The 24,298-nt window shown below is 43.4% G+C and overlaps 1 protein-coding gene across 1 annotated transcript; it reads right to left on the reverse strand.

Annotated features, from left to right (window-relative positions):
- Window positions 1-2,058: 2,058 nt before the first annotated feature.
- Window positions 2,059-20,290, reverse strand: TAMM41 (TAM41 mitochondrial translocator assembly and maintenance homolog). The gene is made up of 8 exons (XM_056501695.1): window positions 20,068-20,290; window positions 19,199-19,378; window positions 17,889-17,981; window positions 15,399-15,549; window positions 13,140-13,285; window positions 10,941-11,106; window positions 8,819-8,881; window positions 2,059-3,243 (listed from the first exon to the last, which is right to left on the reverse strand). The coding sequence occupies exons 1-8, from the start codon at window positions 20,203-20,205 to the stop codon at window positions 3,167-3,169; spliced, it is 1,014 nt and encodes a 337-aa protein (XP_056357670.1). The 5' UTR covers window positions 20,206-20,290; the 3' UTR covers window positions 2,059-3,166.
- Window positions 20,291-24,298: the final 4,008 nt, after the last annotated feature.

Raw genomic sequence — 24,298 nt, forward strand, 5'->3', positions numbered from 1 at the left:
AAAATTTTTGGTTTTTTGACTTCCCCTTCTTCTGTGTCATGCAGTTCATTGCCTGTGGAGCAGGAGCTGTTCCACACTCCCCTGGCACTCTGGATGTCAGAGGCAGTGAGGCCCATGCTGCTGACTCACCTACACAAACCCTCAGGAGCTTGATTGGGTCCAGGCTCTTCATCACAAAGAAGCCTTTTAAGACATCAGAAATAAATCATCTGCCTGGTTGCCTTTAATGAAAGCTCTGTTACACAGGAAAAAGGGGGAGGGAGCATGAAACAAAATCCATGGTGGAACAGCCAAGGCAGAAAAGAGGGATGTCTGAAGAACAGAATGAAAGACTTGAGAATTAAGTCAAGACGAGAAACAAAGTATGGAAATGGAGCAGGAAGGTACAAACAGGAAAGTTACAAATGGAATGAAAGGCTGAGATGCCTTTTTTAGGTGAAAGAACAACCACACCTCATCAGGACAAAGAGGCAGTAACATATTCCCATGTCCCAACTTCCCGTGCAACAATCCCCGGGTATTTTAGTGGATTACAGCTGCAGGAGCAGAAGAAATCATTTCCACACAACTGCTGGGGAACTTCAAAAGCAGCTAACGAGGCTGAAATCAATCTCTCTTCTCTTAAAAGTTTTACATAGCAAAGCTCTGTAACAACTGCCCCAAGTATTCTCTTAACAATGGCAAGGAGTTCAGAGAGAGCTGCTCAGGGCTATGATTCATTCGTGGCTCTGTGCCAGAAAAATAAATACATTCAAGAGCAGTGGCCCCAAGGGGAAAGGTAGGCCACTCTTTAAAAAGCACAGCATGAATGATTTACAGAGCAGAATCCAGTTCTCAGCCTGTATGGATGAGGAGGAAGGACTTTTTTACATCTCCCAGAGATTTAGTGCGCAGACTTGGATACTGGCACTGCATCAACAGATGGAGGGAACTACGGAGCTGGGATTTGCAGAACTCACTCCAAGGAGCAAGAAGTGACCTCTCATATTGTACACAGAGTCCATCAAGCCACATCAGGCCTTGCAGTGGGTATCCAGCAGCACAGACAGCTCAGCTTACAGGCAGTGCAGTGAAGTCCCACCTGTGCAGGACAGAGGGATCCCTTGGCAGAGTGACAGTGACAGAGTGGGCAGGGCCTGACACCACAGAGCATCTGCTGCACAGAAAAATACTGAACAGCAAGCAGTACTTCACTTCTTTCTTTCTCCCCACAAGAACACCATTTCTGGATAAATGCTCAGCAGCAAGGTGCAGGATGGGGATTGGGGTTTCACTGTGGGAGTGAGGCCAGCTCAGATCACTCCAGCCTGATTTGTCACTGCCCTCTGATGTTCTGAACCACCATGTCAGTAGTCAGCACCTCCAGAAGCACCAAACCCCACTTATAAGTGTGTCTTGAATATCCAGAACATTCTATTTAACTGTACTGCTAAGGGCTTTTAAAAGAGAGCTGCTGTGAAATGCTAGCAACTGCATTCCAACATTAAAAAATTCCAGATTTACCTGGAAGTGGCTTAAATCCCCTAGTTCCACTTTTTATAATATGAACTTTTCAAACTGGGGACTTTAGCATGTTACTAATAGAGCCACAGAATACCAGGGCCATACAAACATTCTTTGCCCCCATAAAAAGGTTGTACCATCAGCAAAGGGACATTTGAGGGGATTTGTTTCACACATTCTATCACCAGCTATCAGTGGATAATGCAAAGTGTTAAGAACCTGCCTTTGACCTCAGAAAGTTTCCCAGTGATTTATTTCCTATTTCACAGTAATTATTTCCTGAGTCTGGATTCAAATTTCAAACTCAAATATTAAAACAATAAGCAATATTTAAAAGTCTCCCTGTGATTAAAGCAAGCCTGTATGAGTCTCTACTACATACAACAATGTATTTTCTACTGCTTTCTTAAATTTATGCTCTGAACTTCTCCCTGGAAACAATTACCAGACAACTTCACTGCAATAATTTATTTTTTAAAGTGAGATCACTAAATCAAATGTAGCTTGAGAGATGGCCCTGATGATCACATAATACACAAGAAAAAAAACCAAACATGCTGATCAGGAAAGATACCTTTTATTTCCTTTTTTTTCCATTACTACTTTTATCATTGATATTCTCACACGGAAAAGGAAACCTTGGCTGAATTTATTTCTATTAAGGAAAATTTCCCAAATTAGCAAACCCACCAGAGTCAGTGTGAAAAATATTCTATTTCCAAAAGATCCTCCCAATTTACTGCACCAGACATGGATACTGCCAGCAGTGCCCATTCTTTCACAGCATGATTAATGTAAATAAGTCATGTAAAACTCCAGTTCTCTTTAGTTAGCTAATTCAAAGGAAGTTCAAGGTCCATCTTTCTGGGAAGTATTTTAAAGGAAAAAAAGATAATCAAAGAATCAAACAATCTGTGCTTTTGTTTATCATATTACAAGTTTGCCCAAACAGATCCATGGAATTCTGATTTTCCTTCCAACTCTGGCCCTTGTGACAATCAATGCCCATGGATTGGGCACTTTTCATCTCAGCCCCATGAGAGGACAGAGAATTTCATTATTATTAAATATCCTTATTTATCAATATTATTAGATATTCTTATTAAAGGATGGGATACCTGCCAAGCTGCTCTAGTCCCTCTCCCCCACTGAAAGTCAATTTTTAGGGTTCAAGATGTCACAGGGAGCATCCTCAGAGGAATTCCAGGATGAACTTCTCAGGGCAGGAATGTCAGAGGACAGTTTCATATCTACTGAAAACTCAGTGGATTCTCCAGTCCTGTAAATCCTTGAAAGAACTACATCTGGGATACTGATTATTTTGAAGAAACTCTGAGGGTATTTTGGGAAGTACAGTTACCAACACAAAGAAAATGAGTGACTTTGGGTTTTAATCCCTCTGTACAATCAATCTTTTATACTTAAGGTTCTTCAAAATATACAGGAAAATTCATTTCAGTATTTACAGAGTATAATTCCTTTGCCCTATTGCCAACAAACCTCCCATTAAAACAGTTCCTATTTCATTAAGAAAACTGGGCATGTAAATCATCAGAACTGACTTCTTAAATACACTGTAATCTTCTCAAGTATGCAAAGTCACATCTGCAAAACATTTAATGAAAAAGTACCATTTATTTACCCATACACAGTATGTAAAGACTCAAGATGTCTTCTTTAACCCTCCCTTTGTCATCTTATATAATTTCTTCAAACTGTAAGTTATAGATTTCTTTGCCCCTAAAAAAAAGAAAAAAAGAGAGGAAAAAAAAATCAACATTTAGCAAGGCTGACTCAGCCAGAAGGTGCTTAGTGCATCAAATGAAGGATTTCCCTGGGGGAATGACAGCCTAATCCAGCAGGCAGACATGCAAATAACCTTCCTGTCACAGTCAGAACACAGAAAATAATGCCACCAAAAATACTTCTAATGCTATCAAAGCAGAGCAAATAGAGCAGAATTCTGGTAAACACCATGCCATGGCACACAAAGGCAGACATCTCAGTTTTCAGAGGTCCAGCAGTCATTGCATTTATGAGTTTTATATATGATAGGACTGAGGATGACTCCCACAAAATTTGAAAAATTTATCCTTGGAGTTAAACAATTTCTGAAGTTCTACCTGAGACGAGCCTTCTCTTACAGACCTAGAGTAAAAACATCAATAGCTTTTTGCTGGGTTTAGTCATGGAATATTTGTAAATTAAAAACAAAACCCTGTTAGTCTTGGCATTTCAGGGGGATTCTGAGATCCCAGTCAATGCAGCTACTCGCTTTTCCTTTTTTGTTTAAAAACCAAACAAATAAAAAACCCAACCTAACACACAGAGTGACTGCTCAAATTACAGCACAATCTAATCACACCTTTACAAATTCAGAACTGAAAAGGCAACTTTTTAGTGCTGCACAAAAAGCTCTAATTTTGACAGGTGCACAGACTAAAAGTGTTGTAGATTATATTTACTACAATCTTTCCTAGGTTTATTTAATTGAACACCTGACAAGACTGACTAAAAATACACAAGGAATTTAACCAAAAGTCACATAATATCACAGCCCAGAACACAAGAAAAGATTTGCAACAAACAAGGAACCTCAAACTAAGTTTAGCCATGTGCTGCACAGTATGTTTTTGGGGGGGGGAGGAGTGGGACAGGAATAATAATATTTGATTTGGAAAGACCTCAAAAACTGAAGAAAGTAAAAGAAACAAAACAATTAAAGATAAAATATTTTAAGTGACAGATGCATTCAAGAAGTCAAATGAGTAGGAAATTATTTCTCATTTCTGAAGGAATGTGGCAGAGTAAGAAGCTTCTGATAACAAATAGACTGCAGAGAATCAGTTCTGCACTTCTCCTGTCTCCAGCTGCAATTTAAATAAACTCAACTTCACCTTCTGTAGGAAAACATCCATACAAGTATTTTGAACTGACAAACCCATGTGCATCCCCTATGTACACTCCAACTTTTCCCTATTTACTAGGTTTTTGCAAAAGCAGGCACTCTAATGAAGTCATGACAATCTTTGCTTTGCAGCATCTCAAATAACAAATAAATAACCACCTAGATCATGGAGCGCCTGACAAATCTACATGGACTTTGCACAACAATCCCTGCAGCAGCACCAAGCCAGGCTGAGCACTGCCACAGCACAAAGGAAAGTGAAAATTGTGCAGCCGTGGCTCTGGAACTGCCCGAGCTGCAGGATGCAGTCCCTGTGCCGGAGGAATTGCTGCTCTGGCATCCCAGGGAATTCCAGCTGCTCCTGGAGCAGCGTGGGGAAAATGCTCTGCAGGGCTGGAGGAGAATTGCTGCCCGTGCAGCAGGATCCTGCTCCTCCCATCCCTGAGCTGTGCCCGTGCAGCAGGATCCTGCTCCTCCCGCCATCCCTGAGCTCTGCCCGTGCAGCAGGATCCTGCTCCTCCCTCCATCCCTGAGCCCTGCCCGTGCAGCAGGATCCTGCTCCTCCCATCCCTGAGCCCTGCCCGTGCAGCAGGATCCTGCTCCTCCCTCCATCCCTGAGCCCTGCCCGTGCAGCAGGATCCTGCTCCTCCCATCCCTGAGCCCTGCCCGTGCAGCAGGATCCTGCTCCTCCATCCCTGAGCTCTGCCCGTGCAGCAGGATCCTGCTCCTCCATCCCTGAGCCCTGCCCGTGCAGCAGGATCCTGCTCCTCCCATCCCTGAGCTCTGCCCGTGCAGCAGGATCCTGCTCCTCCCATCCCTGAGCTGTGCCCGTGCAGCAGGATCCTGCTCCTCCCATCCCTGAGCTCTGCCCGTGCAGCAGGATCCTGCTCCTCCCTCCATCCCTGAGCTGTGCCCGTGCAGCAGGATCCTGCTCCTCCCTCCATCCCTGAGCTGTGCCCGTGCAGCAGGATCCTGCTCCTCCCATCCCTGAGCTCTGCCCGTGCAGCAGGATCCTGCTCCTCCCATCCCTGAGCCCTGCCCGTGCAGCAGGATCCTGCTCCTCCCATCCCTGAGCTGTGCCCGTGCAGCAGGATCCTGCTCCTCCCATCCCTGAGCTGTGCCCGTGCAGCAGGATCCTGCTCCTCCCATCCCTGAGCTGTGCCCGTGCAGCAGGATCCTGCTCCTCCCATCCCTGAGCTCTGCCCGTGCAGCAGGATCCTGCTCCTCCCTCCATCCCTGAGCTCTGCCCGTGCAGCAGGATCCTGCTCCTCCCTCCATCCCTGAGCCCTGCCCGTGCAGCAGGATCCTGCTCCTCCCATCCCTGAGCTCTGCCCGTGCAGCAGGATCCTGCTCCTCCCTCCATCCCTGAGCTGTGCCCGTGCAGCAGGATCCTGCTCCTCCCATCCCTGAGCTGTGCCCGTGCAGCAGGATCCTGCTCCTCCCTCCATCCCTGAGCTCTGCCCGTGCAGCAGGATCCTGCTCCTCCCATCCCTGAGCCCTGCCCGTGCAGCAGGGATCCTGCTCCTCCCTCCCACCCCTGCCATCCCCGCACAGGTTTGTCCACCCAGCTGCTCCCCCAGAGCCCGTCGGGCTGATCACTCACAGCTGCAGCCAAAGTTAATGGCTCTAATTACTCTCCCAATCTGAAGCAGTTGGACCACATGAAAATGTCTTTCTGCTTCGGCTCTGAATCTGTGACTCGGTGGTTCCACCTCCCCTTCAGATGTTTCCACTCCAGGACACAGAACAAAGCCCTGCTGCTCATGGGACCGAGCCCACAGCGTTTCAGTGTAAACACGGCCCGGGGCTGGTTTCAGTTAACAATCCACGAGGAGCTCTTTGCAATGTGGGTGCTGAGAGACAGAGATGTGGCTGTGAGTGCCCCGGAGCTTCCTGCTAGGTCTGCCTGGCTGCAGTGTCCTGCCTTCCCTCCTGATGTACTGCTGGACAGCTGTCATGTGGAGCAAATAATTATGTATTTGTAGTGTGGCATGCACAGACACGTGCATTTGTACAGAAATTTACAGTGAAGCCAGCAGTTATCTGCTCAAGCAGCCAGTGAATAGAGTGGTTATCACAAAACCAGAATATTTTATATCTAAACCTGCTCCTTAAAGACAAACAACAACCCTTGAACACAAATGCTATTCAGAACATTTGTGCTAATTTAAAAGTATCTTGGACAAATGCTTCAACTGATGGTTTAATCTGTAAGATTGTATTAATAGAATTTTTTTTAAGGGTTGCAGCATTCCTTGAGGAAAATATAAAGAAGAAAGAAGCTAAAGAAGTATCAACATCTCCTTCAGAGGAGCTAAATATGAGTTGCAGAGTGAGTTCCCAAAGCCCAGGCAGGCTCTGGCCATGTGGGAAAACAAATCAAACCCTGGTGCCATCTCTAATGAGAAACAGAGAGCCAACCTCACCACAGCCTCGAAGAAATACACAGGCACATTTTCAAAAACTAAATAGGGCATTTAACAACAAACAAAAACAGAGCTGCAGCTCCACTTGAAAACCACATTGGCAGAGAAAGATGAGAAAAGTTCTCTCAAATGGGTTGAAATTCCTTCTTGTGCTCCTTGCCAGTAATGTTAATACCCAGCATGGCAGCTCAGCACAGCTATTGCTGATTTACCATTGAAATTAGAAATGCTGCACATTGCACTGCCATGCTGGGGACCACAGCAGGCATCTCACCTTTGCTGGTGTTCTTAAGATAAAATAATCAGCTAAAGACAACAGATTGTGTCCCTCAGAACACTTCAAAAAGAGTGATGGCCAGCTAATGAAAGCTTCCTTTTGCAAGCCAAGTATTTGTCCAGTTATTAGGAACAGCAATAAAAAGCCAGAGTTTAATGGAGCCACAGATTTCATTATTCTCTTTCAAAATTCTTTTACTTTAAGCTACTATGCCTGACATAAGCACTGCAGAAGGTCAGAGCCTTATATTTTTCCTAAAGTCTACTAGAAAGTGTGAAAATAGGTCTTAGGGGAACAGAATATTGGACAAGATTTGGAAAAAGAATAAAGAAAGAAATGAAGCATCCTCAGGGACTGAATTTAAAGCTCCACACTTCCCTGTAAATTACATTCCTTGCCTGAGTCAAGCAAATACTTCCATGCAGGAGCCACATTCCTGTTTTCTCTCTGTAAATTCTGTATCCTATGAACATGGAGAGCCCCAAGGGCTGGTACAGCCAGGAATGCTGCCCCAGTGATGCATTTTAAATCAAGAAACCATGACTGGGAGAAAAATCTTCATTAGAAGATACTGACAGATTTAATATAAAATCAATCATAAGTGTTTGGAGACAAATATTAAAGAAAAATCTAAAAGGGCAAAAGGTTTTTGCTAATTAACTCTAAAGTCATGGACACCAATCCCTCCTCAATTCCAGAGGAGATCACACAAACATCACACCTCAAAAATACTGAGATGACATCCTTGAGCACTTAAATTTCACTCCTGAATTCTGTCACTAATAATTTTGACCAGATTCTGGCAAATGAGTGTAAATACATTTAAAAAAAAACAAAAAAAAACTAAATCATGCAAAAAGCCAGAAAAATCCACTCTCCTAAGCCTCCTTGTTCAAATTTGGCTTGTGCTGGAGGCAAAGGATCAAAATTGCCTTGCTCTACCTAAATCAAACCACAAAAACATGTTTTCACCACTAAAACCACTAGTAGAAAATAGCTTTTAAATATAACTCTACATAACCGATTAGAAGGAAACTACAGTTTGTTTTAAAGGGAAAAAAGCCACTATATATAAAGCAAAAAGCAGTTAAGCCCAAGGCAAATAGAGACATTTCACAAATAACTGATTTCAGGTGCAAGAACCAGAAACCATGATAAAAATTATAGGTGCTACTCCAAGCCACACTGGGACCCCCCAAAGTGCCAGTGCCAGGAGAGGCTGGCAGTGATTTACTGCAGGACACACCAGAGGAGCTAATGAGCCCCAGAGTGACTTTCTGTCCATCAGAACAGGGAGAAAGAGAGAGCAAATAATCTCCACAGCTGAACTCTTTCTGTTCTACTCCTGTTCCCCACAGGGCACTCAGGATAACTTGAATTCAACAGCAATAACACTGTCTTTGACCCCTCCCTTCCTATTATTTTGGTCCACAAAACCTCCTCTTCATGATTCCAGAAACTGAGAAAATGAAAGCTGATGTTGTTGTTTGGTTTGTCTAATTAAGAGTCACACAGAGTCCAGTCCCTTTCAGCATTTGATAATTTTGCAATAAAGCCTCTGCTTTAAATGTTGCTTTTATTCCCCAGGGACTTTTAATGAAACAAATTCTTTAAACTCCTGTAACAAGACAGTCTGGGGGCCCTGTCATTTTTCCTGTGTGAAATCAGAAGGCCCACATTGATAGAAATCACACACATTCTTACCAGCTGTCAGGATGGTTTTAGCACTCTGCACTATACTGGAGGGTCTCACAATTCCTGAGATGCCTGCAGAGGGAAAAGCACACAGATGTTACCCATCTCAGCACTTGTGTGGGGATTTTTTTCCCCTCCACCATGCACAAGTTAAATATTGTTCCAGTTATACAATCAAGCTAGCCTGAAAGTAAAACATACACTGAGAAAATTTGTGTTTGCTCTGCTTTTGCACACTAATTAAAAATATTCTCTAAAGTATTTTAATTTATTTTATATGTAACATACAGAAAAAACCCCAAATCAGTATTAAAACTGACAACAATCAGTAGGAATTGATCAAATCCATTTAGTGTTCCTATTAGTTCTCTACTAAGATGATTAATCACAAAGGATTCAGAGTTGTTTCATCTAAGTGCTGGTAAGTTAACATTCTAGAGCAGAACAAATGATATTCCCTGTTTACTTCAACATGAAATTGGGATTTGGCACTTCTCCCATCAAGCAGAGATACCTCCACTGTGCAGTTCTTCCCTGGCTTTTCTAAATTACAGCTTTTGGAGACAAGGCTTGTTTACCATTTTGCACTGAGGCAATTCAGTTCTCAGTGTCCAGGGGTTCTTAATAAAACAGTTTAAAAAATATTAATTTTTTTTTTAGAACTATTAAGTTGTATTTGTTCTAACACATATAAAAGCATACTGATATGTACAAAAGTACTCACATCACTAAATACTTGAAAAAATGCAGAACTGCAGCAGTCTCAGAGCTAATCCTCCAGACTGGCACATTCTGCATTGACTCACAGAACATAATTTCAAATATTTTTAAATCCTGCTTCCATACTGAAGAACAAAGCTTAGCATAATCCATGTCTAAGTAAGGATACAATATTCCCCTGGAAAATCATCTGAGGGGTAGGAATAGGGAAGGGAAAAGAACAAATTGTGTTAGTGTAGCAAAATATCTTGGGACAATGCAATTCAACTGGAGTAATCAGCTCTGTCTTGCAGGATTCCCAAACGGCTTGGCCTGGCCCTTACCCAGATTGATGAATCAGGAAAATGCTTTGGCCACAGAAATGAAATACCTTGATTTGTTCTCCTAAGAGTTCAAACTGCAGGCCTGAGAAGCTGTGTGCAGATTGCTGCTGCACTGCTGCTCCCTGTGCAGCCACAGCTACAGAAATACAAGCACAGCACCCCGAGCTCAGGGGCACTCAGAGCTCTGTGTGCAGCTCAGACACTGCAGCCCCTGCTCCCAGATCAGCTTCTATCCCTCTGCTGCTCCAGCCCAGCCCAAGAAAGAAGCTGAACACCTCCATGTCCAGGTGCTGTTCATCCCAGGCTGTCCAAGGAGAACTGCAGCACCCTGGAGAATAATTCCCCCCAGAAATCTGGCTGAGAGCTCCCTCAGCTCCCTGGTTAGTGTCTAGCAGCTCCCAGGCCCCTTGTGAATTTTTGCTATGCTCAGGAAGCTTGCAAAACTTGCTACCTGGAACAAAAAAAAGTATCAGGTTCTTAAAATGCATAAAGCACTCCAAGTACTAAACTTTTTCATTTTCCTGCAGTGTGCCAGAACACTGGTGTCTGCAGCATCAGCTTTAACTTGCTCATATGACATAATCCTGCCTCAGAGCAGTTGTGCTGATGAGAAGCACCTCAGCCTTTTCCCTCCGAGCTGGAGCTCTCTGCCAGGGCTCACATGTCTGGGCTAACCACGAGGACTGCCAAGGGAATTGTCAGCAAGTCAGAAAATGACCTCAGCCTTGCCATCTGTGACTGGGAGGATAAAAAGCTCAGTATTTTGATGAAGTTTTGCCTGAAGATGGAAGTACCAGTTAGGTGATCTAAGAAGGACACACTATTATTCCTTAAATTCTGCCTCTTTCAGGACCCAAAGCAAAACACATCTTCCTGTACCACTAGGAATGCTATTGATAATATTTCAGGTAGCCTGTCTGCAATAAAATCCAAATCCAGGCTTTTAGGAATGTTTTATTTAATGAATAATCTCCTGGATTTTTTCACTCTTCTGTTCAACCCACCCTTCTGAAATAGGAGAACATAAACAATAGATTTGTATATCTGCCATGTCTTAATGGAGATTACAGACATTGGTCCAGACCTACCTTGATGCACCACAAATCCACAGTCAGGGTCATGGGCAACTTGCAGTAAAATTTCTTCCACATCTCTGTTCTTTCCAGGAGGGCTTACCAGAGCAGTTATCTTTTGTTGCAGGGTCTTTGGTAAAGCCATAAGTTGTGTAAATTGACCTTCCGGACTTTTATCAATCTGAGTGTTATAAAAATAAGATGTTATAAACATTCAGTTCTCTTTTTTCTTTTTTTTTTTTTAAAGAAGTCAGAAAACTGACCTCTGATAAATACCTCACAGAACCTGATCCATTTCACTAGCAAAGGTCCTTGACAATGCCAGTAAAAACTTCCCAAGCACAGGGAAATGTAGTATCTCAGCTCTCAACCTGAAGAATGCTTAAGTGCAAGGGTTTTTATTGAAGGGAAGACACACATGATCTTTCTGTGTCTGCAAGTAAGTTTTCATTGAGACTGTATCATTTCTGTTGTATCCAATTTCCTTTGGAAACATAAGTACAGGACAACAAAAAAAAAGTTCCCCAAAGACCACTCAGCTGAGTTTCTTCTGCCTGAAGATAATCAAACTGCAGACACACACACATTTCAAGTTTAGTTTGAAAACCATTTTCTCTGCTTTAAACTCCAAACCACATCTGGTTTGTATAATTTGAAGGAAACATTCATCCCACATTTTCCAATCTAAATCAGAAACCCAAGGAGCCTTTTTTGAATACAACAACAACAACATGCAGGCCTGGACAGATTTCTCCAAAATGTAATGCACGATGGGGCAGAGCTCTCCAAAGGTGGAGGAAAATCTGAAGAGCTCCATTCCTCCTACACAAGCTTTTAGCCACTTCATGGAGACATCAGACAGGAGGCTGGTTGCCCTCTCCACTCCCTTTTGTCAGCTTGGAGAAAATGATCTCCAGATGAGTCAGCCCCAGCTCCAGAGGCACTGACAGTGAGCAGCTCTGAGCACTGTGTGGGAGGAATCCATGCCTGAACCAAAACTCAGAGCAGGGCTCTGCCTCCCCTTGCTTCTGAGGGACCTCTGAAGAAGGAATTTTCTCTCTAGCTCCTGGAGAAGGGGGCTCTATTCTGTGTTAACTGCACCCCCAACAGCACTCAGCCACCTCAGGCTGGGCAATAACTGCCAATAACCACAGGAAGGTGTGAGCAATAAAGCATTAAAGCACTTTGTTGATTAAATGCCCTCATTTTGCTCTTGATTTGAAGCAGTCTTGATGACTGTTATGGGATTGTGGAGAGATTTATTATCCAGCAATAAATTTGCAGTATGCTACCAGGATTTGTCTAAAGGAATTTTTTCTTGAAGGAAGTGTTACTAATTCTTTCCCAAATTAATGTGAATATTGCTTCTACCAAACTGTTCATAAGCAATATGAAAACACAGAGACAGCTGCAGGATAATACAGATTTGCCTGTGTTTTCTCCCAAAGCATTGCACTAAAACTGTTTACTGTACACAAGCCTGCAGTTAAACCAATCTCTAACAAAGACACATCCTAAAAGGTAGCATTTGGGAAAGAATTAGCAAGGCCTGAGGATAAAAGAGATGCCCACATCCAGGAGACAAGTGGTGCTATTTGTGACTTCACCATGAAGTATATATCACACTTGAATACTCACACAAGGACATGCAGATTACAAAAGGAAAAATTGCTACTGACTGTGGCATCTCTCCCCTAACTGCAATGTTACACCAGAAAGATGAAATTCAATATATTGGTCACTCTGGATTTCCCAAAAAACTAGGGGGAAAATGGTTTTGTATGGGTAGTGATGCCAGCTGATCTTCACAGTCAGAACTTGAGGAGGGTTTTTGTGAGATGCAGTTTTTGATTGCAGAAAGTTGCACCTCTGAGTTACAGCCTCATCTCCCTAACACAAACCATCTGTTTATTCCTCACTTCCTAGCCTGTTATTCCCATATGGAAGCCATTAGAACACACATTTTACACTGATCTACTCTGGTTCCCTTGCTGGGGTCTATTCTGTGCCCATACTCAGAGAAAATGAGCAGTAGTTCCTCCATATGAAAACATTGGCATTTAAGGAGAGTCTGCAGAATTAACTAAACAACAGAAACATAAACAGCAAGCACAGAGCCTACAACTGCTCTCCTGGTGCATGGCACAACTCCTGCCTTCTGTCAGTGATAAAGCACTTGCTTGTTTTGAAGCTGTTTAGGAGGAGAGCACTTGCCTCAAGCCTCCCCAGATGGTGCTTGTACACCACTTGAGGGCAGTCCTGGAGTATGGTACTGTACAGCTTCTGGAAATGGGCAACGTTGGGCTTCACTATGTTCTGCACTTTGGATTTGTCCTCTCCTATTATCATTCTGAAATCACCTAGGCAGGAAAAGACACAGTTAAGCCATTAGGAAAACCCCAAAAACACAAAGAAGTCAGCATAGTACAGAGTTGTCATCTAAAACTCTATTCTCCTCTATTATATATGCCAATGTAACCCACAATAACCATCTTCTAAGAATAAAGGAAACCTACTCAAACACCTTCAAGCACAGAAAAATGTCCTTGAAGGCACATATTGTTATGTGGCCTCTGACAAAATGTCATCAGCCCACGTGTCCACACCTTCACTTGGACAACAAAATAATTCCAGCTGTCAAGTAACAGTAACAGTAACAGTCTTTGCAACCATACCTCAGTCTCAACAAGTACTAAACAAATTGCCCAGTGCTCATACTTTGTATTCACAAGCAAATGAGGTTAAATTTTCCAATCTGACAGGTAATAATTTGCATTGTTTCCACACTCCAAGGGCAGTACCTGGAGTTCAGCTAATGGCAGTCATGGTAAGATCACTGGATCTTTTTTCCTCTTAGCCATGTATTATGTTAATAGTTTCAAAAAGAAATTCCTTTTAACACCACTGTTACACTACTGGCCTTTCCACCTTCTTTTCAGATACATGACTGAAAAGTTTCCAAGAGAATAAATGAAGAGCCAGCCAGTCTGTATGAAATCATTCCACTACCTCTGTTAGGTACCAGCCTGGCTGCTTGCTGGGTTTCCACCAGGAGTTAGATACTCAGTGCAGCTTGTACCAACAACCAACATTGTGAATCAATTCCTTTTCCCACTTCCCACATTCAGGAGATAAATGTTGTTGAAAGGTGGCAACTTGCTAGCCTTCCTTAGTTTATTTCAGTTTATGGCAAGCCACAAAACAAACACTTCTCATATAAATGGTACTGACTCAGTGCTCTCAAAAAACGCAGGAAAAAATAAAGGATCAACATTTTCTAAATTAAAGCATGAACAACTCTTTTCAGCAGTCTCCAAGGAGACTGATTAGAGTAACACATAAAATCAATTTTGTCTACTAGTACAGCCTCTGAAAGACTTAACAAAATGGCAGCAAAATAAATATCCACAAGCAGCTTTTTTCTTTACATTCCCAACTGGGAGCTGTGTTGCTTCAGCTTTGTTCACACAGCACAGCCAGTCTCAGCATTTTACTGATTTCTGTTTAATTGCACTGTTTCAAAGAGTAGATAAAAAGTATCTTGGTCACTAGTGCCCAGCAAGAATCCAGTACCAGTGCTGGGCAGGTTTCAGGTGGGCAGATAAGCAGCAACCACCCCTGGCTGGCAATCCCACTGTCAGCACCCTCTCCCCGGTGCTTTAACACAGGCAACAATTCAGGAAAGAACTGCTCTGGGAAAGCAGGTTGCAATCTGAACTGCCCTGAGAAGGGTTACATAAAAGAGTGACACTCCTCAGTGCAGCCAAGCTGCAGCTTAGACCCCCCTGTGCCTCCTTTAAAAGCCAAAAGTGCATTTCTGTATGAGCCAAGGAAGTGCTGTGTAAAGTACAACTCCAACCAAACTCCTTCACAGTAATTCCAGTAAGGATGTCGGCATTTTAAAAGCAATGCTGAGTTAAATTGTAACAATTACATCTTATATTGAAGAACCATTTGCAGTACTTTCTTAAATATTTTTCCTTAACAATTTCTTAAAAAATAAGAAACTCAACAAATACCAACCAGGTGTAAAATCAAAGAATCATAATCTGGATCTTTAAGTTAACTAAATAAGAACCTTAAACACAGCACACTCAAAAAGAGATGACAAGGTATGAGTCAGACTATCAGATGACTCAACACTGCACTGAGTGGAAAGAAAAATTATTTTTCCCAAGGTTTTGAAACATTCCATCAAAATACAATCCATGCACACAGAAGAGAGCCCTCATTATTTCATCATATCCAATCACTCACACTTAGCTGTTCCTAAATCAAGCAGGTATAGGCAGAGCTGCTGAGGTAGCTACACTATTTCCTGTGAATAAGCCCAATTATTGGAGCTGTTATGTAACCACCATTCAGAGAGAATTCTTGGTCCAAAGCAAGATGAGAAATGATTTATCACACATGAGACTCCAGCTGGCCTCCAACTACAGCTCTTGTCAGCCACCTCAGGCCCCCCACACTCACCTGAGTAGGAGAGTCCTGCAATCTGCATGTAAAGCTCCTCTTCAGAGAAGCTCTCTGGCAGCATGAGGAAGGCTGCTGTCACTGCACTCTTCAGGTTGCTGACAAGAGCAGCTTGCAGCCTGCTGTTCTCATTCTGGGCCAGGATTTTCACCTGGAAAAGCAGAGCCATTGGAAGCAAGACTTCAGGAAAGTGATACTGGAGCTGGAGTCAGAAATGTTATTTATTTCTCATGCTGGATTGAGTAAGAAATTAATTTAAGATTAGATCTTATTAGCATGGTATGACAAATACTAGAGTATCCCCACCACATCAGAGAAAGAAACATGTTTTTAAGAATTAATACTCTGCTAGAAAAAATTGTTTTCACACACAGGTTTGGAAGTAATACGCACCAGACATTAGTTAATCTCTGAAGAGCTAGTCACCTTTTCATAACCTTAAATTTACAATTAATCAGAACAGGAAATATGAATGCATCAACAGAAATACTCCACATCTGACTGTGCAATAAGAAAAAAGACTATACTAAAACAGAACAGAACACCAGACAGAGGTAAATTCTCTTATTCATCTTCATTCTTTTTTATTTTTTTTTTTGAAGAGGACTCCCCTATCAAATGCTTCAAGTAGTTTCTCAGACAGGGTTGTCCTGGAAAAAGCAGGGTTTTATTTTTGCACTTTGCATGAGAAGAATGTGAACTCGAGGGGCTCTCCACTTATCCATGAGGAACAGATCACTTGAATGCCTCTACCTGCCACATGAAGTGTTTATTTTTAGGAAATATTGAAACTGCTCAAGACCACCTAGAGAATCCAATCACCAAGGATATGGAAATACACTGGAATAAAAAGCAGATCTTTGGGAAGAACTGAAGATAGAAACACACTGGCAGATGAATGGAAGCTGGTTTAGGAGATGGATAACTGTGCACTTTCAGAAACAACTCCCCTAGGAATCCCTGCTTGGTGTGAGTTTGTCTTTTTCAAGTGTACTGGTTAAGCAACACTGCCTTGCTTATAAAATGCAGCTTTTTAATATTTGCTGCTCTAGAACACCTTAAAATTCAAACCCACTGGCCATTGTGAACAAAGGTACCCCTCTTGACTTTTCTCAAATCTCACCAAGCAATTCACTTAGATATTCATTCCTAACTTGTCACTGCAGGGAAATCTAAGGAAATTCAGAACAGAAAAATCTGCAGCAGCCCAAGCAGCCACACAGGTGACTGCAATACCTTAGGATTGCCATGGAAACATCAGCAAGTTTTGGACCTGTCAAGGACACCACAGTTAGAGCCTTTTAAAACATGAAACTCAGCAGAGATGCTATTCCTCCTAATGGAAGACACCAGCCTTGCCTTAGAGAAACAAAAGGAATAACCTCCTTCTTTTCGAAAAATCCCCCCTAATACAAAGCAGCATTTTTTCAAAAGAAAACACAGCAGGCTTCAACATCTGAATGCCTGAAACACTTGACAGCATTTATGAACAAATTTTCAACGGTTCAGAGAGCTACAGATCTCCCAGGAAGTTGGAGTGCAATGGTTATCACCCTGGTAAAACATGAATGTTGATTCTTGGGGTAAATCTGACAGAGTACCACAGTTAAGGAAGGCTTTTTCACAGAACAGAGAATTTATATTCACTGTACCATGTCACAAATCAAAGCAGCAGCAAATGCAGCTACACTGAAAACAGCTATTCACTGTTCACTGTTGATGTGACATCCAGAATTCTCCCTTCAGTTATCTTTCTCAATGGATTAAGTTTCATTCTTTACAAAGATAACAGCTGCTCTAACCTGGATCATGCTGTAATACTTCTCTGGAGATAAAGCCAGTAGTCTGAGACAATCCATTCAAACTTTCACTCCAAGTTCTTTACCTAAAAGCATAATTAACTTCTGTTCCAAGACCTGGAGAGATTTCTCCTCTAATTCTGCCCCTCCCCTGGTAACAAATTTTCCCTTAGCACTGCTGCCATCTGCTGAAAGCACATCGAGATGGGCACAAGGGGGAAAGCAAAGATTATTCTTGATGATCCAAATACGGAGGAGAAAAACCAACATGCAGAACCCATGGCTCATTCAGTTATGAACCAGACAGTAACTGCACAGCAAAGCTGCTTTCATCTTTAGATTTCCATTTTTATCTGTGTTAAATTTTGGCCACCCTTATAATCTGTTATAAAAGGCAAATAATACATTTAACATTAAAGGGACTTGGCATTAATAGAGTCCAGTACAAGATTTACTACAGGCAGAAAACTGTTATTAATATACTCACCTTTAGGGGTTCATTTTCCACAGAACATCAATAAGAACATCATTAATTCACCTCCTCTCTGAGAGATTATCTCTCTGTAGCTATACCCCTAAATCAGGGCAGATTATTTGTGCACAGATCCCTACCAGATAAAGCTCAAAACCCAACTGATTATTTCCAGCCCTGTAATTTCCTGCATTTCCAGAGAGAAAACTGAGCAGTTACCGGCTTTTGTAGGCGCCCAGCCACATAGAGAGTTTTCCAGTGAAACAAATCCTCAATCAGGGCATCAGTGCTAATTACTCCATATTTTATCATCTGGAAAAAACAAAGCAAAAGAAAGGCTTTTGAAAAAACCTACACCTGCACCATTTTCCCTACATGGAGCTTTCTACTTGCTAGAACTGTCCTTAATTCCAAGGCACACATACCTCCAACAAAAAACTGGAAAACATTTTTATGTTGTAATTAACACAGGAGGTAAAAGAAAAATCTCTTGTTTACATTCAAACTTCTGCAGGGAGAAAATGGAATGTGAAACTAAGATCCTTTCTAGAATCAAAGCTGCAATAAAGTCAGCAGCCATATATTGCAACAGCTGGAATAATCTGCATTATCCTTTATGATATTAAAAAAAACACTCAAGCAATAGTTTGTCAGAGACCTAAATGAAAACCTCCAGACATTTTTGTATCCTGTTATTGGGAGGTGGGGTGTGTATCAGAGAGGTTTTTCTTTTGCTCTTTGATGTTAGGAAAAAAACTTGTGATTTTGCAGCTTATTTTATGTAATTGGAAAAAGCATGGGACCTTCCACAGATTGTTATCAACCTGCACTACCTGAATTTCCAAAGATAATCACCACAGCAAGGCAGACAGCTCCAGAATTTCTGGATAACAAGGGACCACAGCCTGGGATGTGACTGAGTCATCAGAACATAAGACCAGGGCATAAAGAGCCAAGAACACAATGTGAAGGCAAACACCACTGGTCTTTCAAGTGAAATCCAAAATGCCTTTTTAAATCAAACAAATAGGGTTTAAACCCCAAAATCTCATACAGGGACAAGACTTGCTGGACAAGAACCACTCACTAGAATGATCAATTACACCCCAGCCTCACAGGTCAGGACATGAGACACTAAACAATACAAATGTCAATTCCAACTTGTTGTAACTTGCATTTTATATCAAACAGTCCACTTTGCTCTTCCTTGGCCAGCTGCTGAAATTAAGCACCACCAAAACTGGCAGCCAGAAAGCAATGAGGAATAGAAATCCAAATCCTGCAATGCTTTAGCTGTAAGTTCCAAACACTGCTCACACTTTTAAGGTGCAAGACCAGCTGCTCTGTTTGCTTTTCAATTAAAATGCTGTTAGTCAAGCAGTTTGAGACATAAATATTGAAGATACCACAAGTTAATCTACAATTACAATCTGCAATATTTGCTTCCTGAAATCTGCTTTAAGCTAATCATTTTAATACTTCACAGACATAAATATTTTATTTAATTCACTCTCTCTACTTGTACTTACCCTGTCATTGCATGGCACTAAGGTGTTGTAGTAAATTCCTGCTCCATATTTCTGTATGGTACTTATCTTTTTGGGCCCAAAAAATTTAAGGAAGGAATAATGGCTCCTGTTCTTCAACAAGTTCGTCATATGCCAGGCCACAGCATCATCAACAGCAAACACAAAGTCCAGCATATTTGTCTGAGGATAACAAGAGAGGTGGAGGGGGTTAAAAGTCAAGAAGAACCACTGTTATCATAATAATTTAAGACATCAAAGGCATTAAACTTCCAGCAAAATATTTTTCATAAGTAAAAAAATAAAACCCAAACCACAAGTATTAATGTCAGATACAGCTTAAAGGCTCCAGTGAAATTGTATGTACATCACAATCCACAATTTTCCTGTCCTGGTCATGACCAAACCTCGACCCTCGGAAACAGGGGAGCAGGTGTGAGACCTTCACCCCCAATTCACAGCCCAGTGATTATTACAGCGCTAATGAACAGCGCTTTTTGGCCATGAACGGGGGAGCGTGGGCAGACAGAGGCACCACCCGAGAGCTGGCAGCAAGGAACTGCATTTCTAGGACATTCCTTTGCTCTTGTCAACAAAACCCAAAAAATACAAACAAACAATACTTCCAAGCTGCTGGCCCTCAGAAGATGCGGAAGCCCCCAGGCTGCCATTTCACGATATATTTTAAATTCCCCTCATACGGTGCACAGCAGCCGGATAAGCTGCAATAGTCGGTAACAGTGGGCTGGACGGGACCCCGAGCCCCCACAAAGACACCGCCACAGCCGGGAGCAGCCGGGCACGGCCCGGACACCGCTCCCGCTGTTCCCGGCTTCGGGATCGCTCCACACGCCGCGGGGCCCAGCGCTCACCTCGCCCCGCTCGGCCGAGGCCCCCGCCTGCCGGAACACCCCCGAGCCGTAGGCGAAGGCCAGGCTGAGCTCCTGCGGGAACTGCGCCAGGACCCGGCGGAACTTCACGGCCGAGCTGGACAGCACGGGCAGCGCCATGGCCCCGGGGGGGCCCGCGCGGCCCGGCTCGGCCTGGCCCGGCCCGGCTCGGCCCGGCGCGCCCGCCCGCGGCGGCAGGAGAGGCCGGGCGGGGAGCGCGGAGCCGCGCTGCGCCCCCTGCGGCCCGGCCGGGGCATGGCGGCTGGGCGGGCTGGGCGGGGATCTGCTCCGGGAACCCTCGGTGCTCTGCTCAGGGAACTCTCAGAGTTCTGCTCCGGGAACCCTCGGTGCTGCACTCACGGTACCCTCAGAGCTCTGCTCAGGAAACCCTCGGTGCTCTGCTCAGGGAACCTTCAGTGCTCTGCTCAGGTAACTCTCAGTGCTCTGCTCAGGGAACCCTCGCTACTGCACTCACGGTACCCTCAGTGCTCCCCTCAGGATTCCCTCAATGCTCCACTCAGGATTCCTCAATGCTCCTCTCAGGATCCCTCAGTGCTCCTCTCAGGATCCCTCAGTGCTCCACTCAGGATCCCTCAATGCTCCACTCAGGATCCCTCAATGCTCCTCTCAGGATCCCTCGGTGCTCCACTCAGGATCTCCTCAGTGCTCCACTCAGGATCCCCTCGGTGCTCCACTCAGGATCTCCTCAGTGCTCCACTCAGGATCCCTCAGTGCTCCACTCAGGATCCCTCAATGCTCCTCTCAGGATCCCTCAGTGCTCCTCTCAGGATCCCTCAATGCTCCACTCAGGATCTCTCAGTGCTCCACTCATGATCCCCTCAGTGCTTCACTCAGGATCCCTCAATGTTCCCCTCAGGATCCCTCAATGCTCCACTCAGGATCCCTCAATGCTCCACTCAGGATCCCTCAGTGCTCCTCTCAGGATCCCTCAATGCTCCACTCAGGATCTCTCAGTGCTCCACTCATGATCCCCTCAGTGCTTCACTCAGGATCCCTCAATGTTCCCCTCAGGATCCCTCAATGCTCCACTCAGGATCCCTCAATGCTCCTCTCAGGATCCCTCAGTGCTCCACTCAGGATCCCTCAATGCTCCACTCAGGATCCCTCAATGCTCCACTCAGGATCCCTCAGTGCTCCACTCAGGATCCCTCAATGCTCCACTCAGGATCCCTCAGTGCTCCTCTCAGGATCCCTCAATGCTCCACTCAGGATCTCTCAGTGCTCCACTCATGATCCCCTCAGTGCTTCACTCAGGATCCCTCAATGTTCCCCTCAGGATCCCTCAATGCTCCACTCAGGATCCCTCAATGCTCCTCTCAGGATCCCTCAGTGCTCCACTCAGGATCCCTCAATGCTCCACTCAGGATCCCTCAATGCTCCACTCAGAATCCCTCAATGCTCCACTCAGGATCCCTCAGTGCTCCACTCAGGATCCCTCAATGCTCCACTCAGGATCCCTCAATGCTCCTCTCAGGATCCCTCAGTGCTCCACTCAGGATCCCTCAATGCTCCCCTCAGGATCCCTCAATGCTCCCCTCAGGTTCCCTCAGTGCTCCACTCAGGATCCCTCAATGCTCCACTCCTGTTCCCCTCAGTGCTCCACTCATGTTCCCCTCAGTGCTCCACTCAGACTCCCCTCAATGCTCCACTCATGTTCCCCTCAATGCTCCACTCAGAATCCCTCAATGCTCCTCTCAGGATCCCTCAGTGCTCCATTCAGGATCCCTCAATGCTCCCCTCAGGATCCCTCAATGCTCCCCTCAGGTTCCCTCAGTGCTCCACTCAGGATCCCTCAATGCTCCACTCCTGTTCCCCTCAGTGCTCCACTCATGTTCCCCTCAATGCTCCACTCAGGATCCCTCAATGCTCCTCTCAGGATCCCTCAGTGCTCCACTCATGTTCCCCTCAGTGTCCCCGAGCTGTCCCCGAGCTGTCCCCTCAGTGTCCCCCCGAGCTGTGCTGTCCCACCAAACCCACCACCGTGAGGATATGGGCCTAACATTTAATCTTCCACCCCACTGCTGCTTCATCTTAATTTTTTTAGGTCCCCACAATGCTGCTCCCCTTCTTCGCCTGTTTTTCCTCCTCTATTTTTTAATTTTTTTTTAATTCATATTTTATCCTGTTCCGAGGCTTTCCTCAGGACTTGTTGCCGGCGTTACAGTTCTTCACACATCCCCCAGGGAGCACAAACACAAACCCACAGCGTTTAATCATCCTGGTTGTGCTCAGGGCTGTCTCACGCTCTCCTCGTGCTGAGCCTGCCTTGCTTTGAATGCTCAAGTCCTACATAATAAACCTGGCTGAGCTCTAGATGTATAAATGTGCCTCATGAAAGTGAAGCGTGCCTTGTTCCCTCTTGATTTTACACTTGCCTGCATCTGGTACCCAAAAATCACATTTTATCTTCCTGTGGTGTATGGCTTTCAAATTTCCCTACCTGAGGCCTGAGGAAAGGCCGGCAGTCAGAGATAAATTTATGCTCTCACTGAATTCCAAACACAGTAAGATCTTTAAGCATACTGGGTTCATAATATCTGCCAAAAACAAATATGAAATATTCTGTAAGTTTGTTACACCCCAGAAAATTTGACATACACAGCTAAGTCACCACATATGCAGCTATTATTCTGAAGACATATAAACCTGTGATAAATGGGCATTGGGAATTTTGGGAGAGAAGAACAATCTTGTATTGGCAAACAATGTAAGACTTCAATGATGTGAGGCAGGTTCCACCATAAAACCAGACCTCTACTTTTCTGAGCTTTTCTACACCAAATGATGCAGCCACAGAGACCCTTCTGAATATTTACTTTCAAAGGAGAAGCTGTAGCATGCTAAGAGGAATGTGTTTGTTTTAGAAATAATCACATTATAACTACTGAATTTTTATTACTCTGAATAATAAGGTCCCAAAAGTCCAATTATGGCTGGGATTTGGAGACTTGGTTCTCCCCTAGGATTGTGATTCAATGCCTGATAATGTCTCTGAACTGATTTAACTGCTCATAAGTCAGGTGGTGGACCTTATTCTTTCCTTAGTAAAAGTGTTTTAGTTATTAAAGACATTAATAACATGTTGATATTAAATGCTACATCAATATCTAGTAACATAATTAATAATTATTTAAGTACTTCATGACACACAATACAAAGAACAGCAGATTTCTTGAGCTTACATTTTAAGTTTTTTCCTGCTGCTTAGGTTAGCCAAAGATTTTGCATTACTTTTGAGAGAATGATCTAACTACAGAACAATCTATGGAAGTACACAAAAAACATTTTTGGTGATATAAGTAATTGGTGTTGTTTGGCTGGTTCTTTTTGTCATTATTTAGAAAACTTAATGCAAAAGCTTTCAAGTATCTATACTGACTTACTGGCCAAGTTTATTTTCTAAATTCTATTTACCTTCTTTGCTGCTATAAAGAAGTCTAATTTTATTAAATCAAAATAGAAGCTGAAGGCCTTTATATATGTTGTTATGGATGGTATGGAACTAGGATACACTTACTCTAATAAATATGAAAAAAGGGGAAGTTTCTTTGAAAATTAACAGGCAGGTAACCTTTCAAAAGGAAGTTATACTGTTAACTGACATTAAAAATTAATATAAGAAAGCTTTTGAGAGGGTGTGATATCTGGGGCATTTTTCCTTGGATATTTGTATATTAGAGAAAATCTGAGGAAGAAGTTGCTCAAATATTGCAGAATAGTTCATCTCCACATCTACCTTGCCAGCTCAAATTCTCTCCTTGGGCCTTCCAAGGTGGATTTTGTTCAGAAAACTTAAAGGCCCTGTTTTTCAACTTCCCTACAAGTTGTTCCTTGCTATTCTTCCTTAGCTGACTTTTATGTATTTTAAGCTAAACCTAAAGTTGGTTTCTTTCATCTTTTAAATTGATTTTGTTTCGAGCAGCACAGTCAGTGTCGAGACAAATTGTCATTTGGGATAAAATTCAGAGCTCATCTGAAAGCTCATGTAAAGCTGTATTACATCTCATGCTGATTCTGAACTTGGCCTCTAATCTGTTTTTCAGTGGAAGTTTTGCTTTGCTAACTTTGGTAAGAGAGCCTGCAAACAGCAGAAGGCCTCCAGTCTGATTTTCAGTCTCAGCCAGCACTGCTGATGAAGGGAGCAGTTTTCTTCTCCCTCCTGTATCAGTGTAGGTGTTTGCGTGGCTGCAGA

Source organism: Oenanthe melanoleuca, chromosome 12, assembly GCF_029582105.1.
Source record: "Oenanthe melanoleuca isolate GR-GAL-2019-014 chromosome 12, OMel1.0, whole genome shotgun sequence".
Lineage (NCBI taxonomy): Eukaryota > Metazoa > Chordata > Aves > Passeriformes > Muscicapidae > Oenanthe > Oenanthe melanoleuca.

Coding starts and splice junctions, on each gene's coding strand:
- TAMM41 (XM_056501695.1), bottom strand. CDS start 20,205: ATGGCGCTGCCCGTGCTGTCCAGCTCGGCCGTGAAGTTCCGCCGGGTC. Junction 17,982..19,198: donor TAGTGCCATGCAATGACAGG/GTAAGTACAAGT, acceptor TGTTTTTTCCAG/ATGATAAAATATGGAGTAAT. Junction 3,244..8,818: donor TAAAACCATCCTGACAGCTG/GTAAGAATGTGT, acceptor TCTTTTTTTTAG/GGGCAAAGAAATCTATAACT.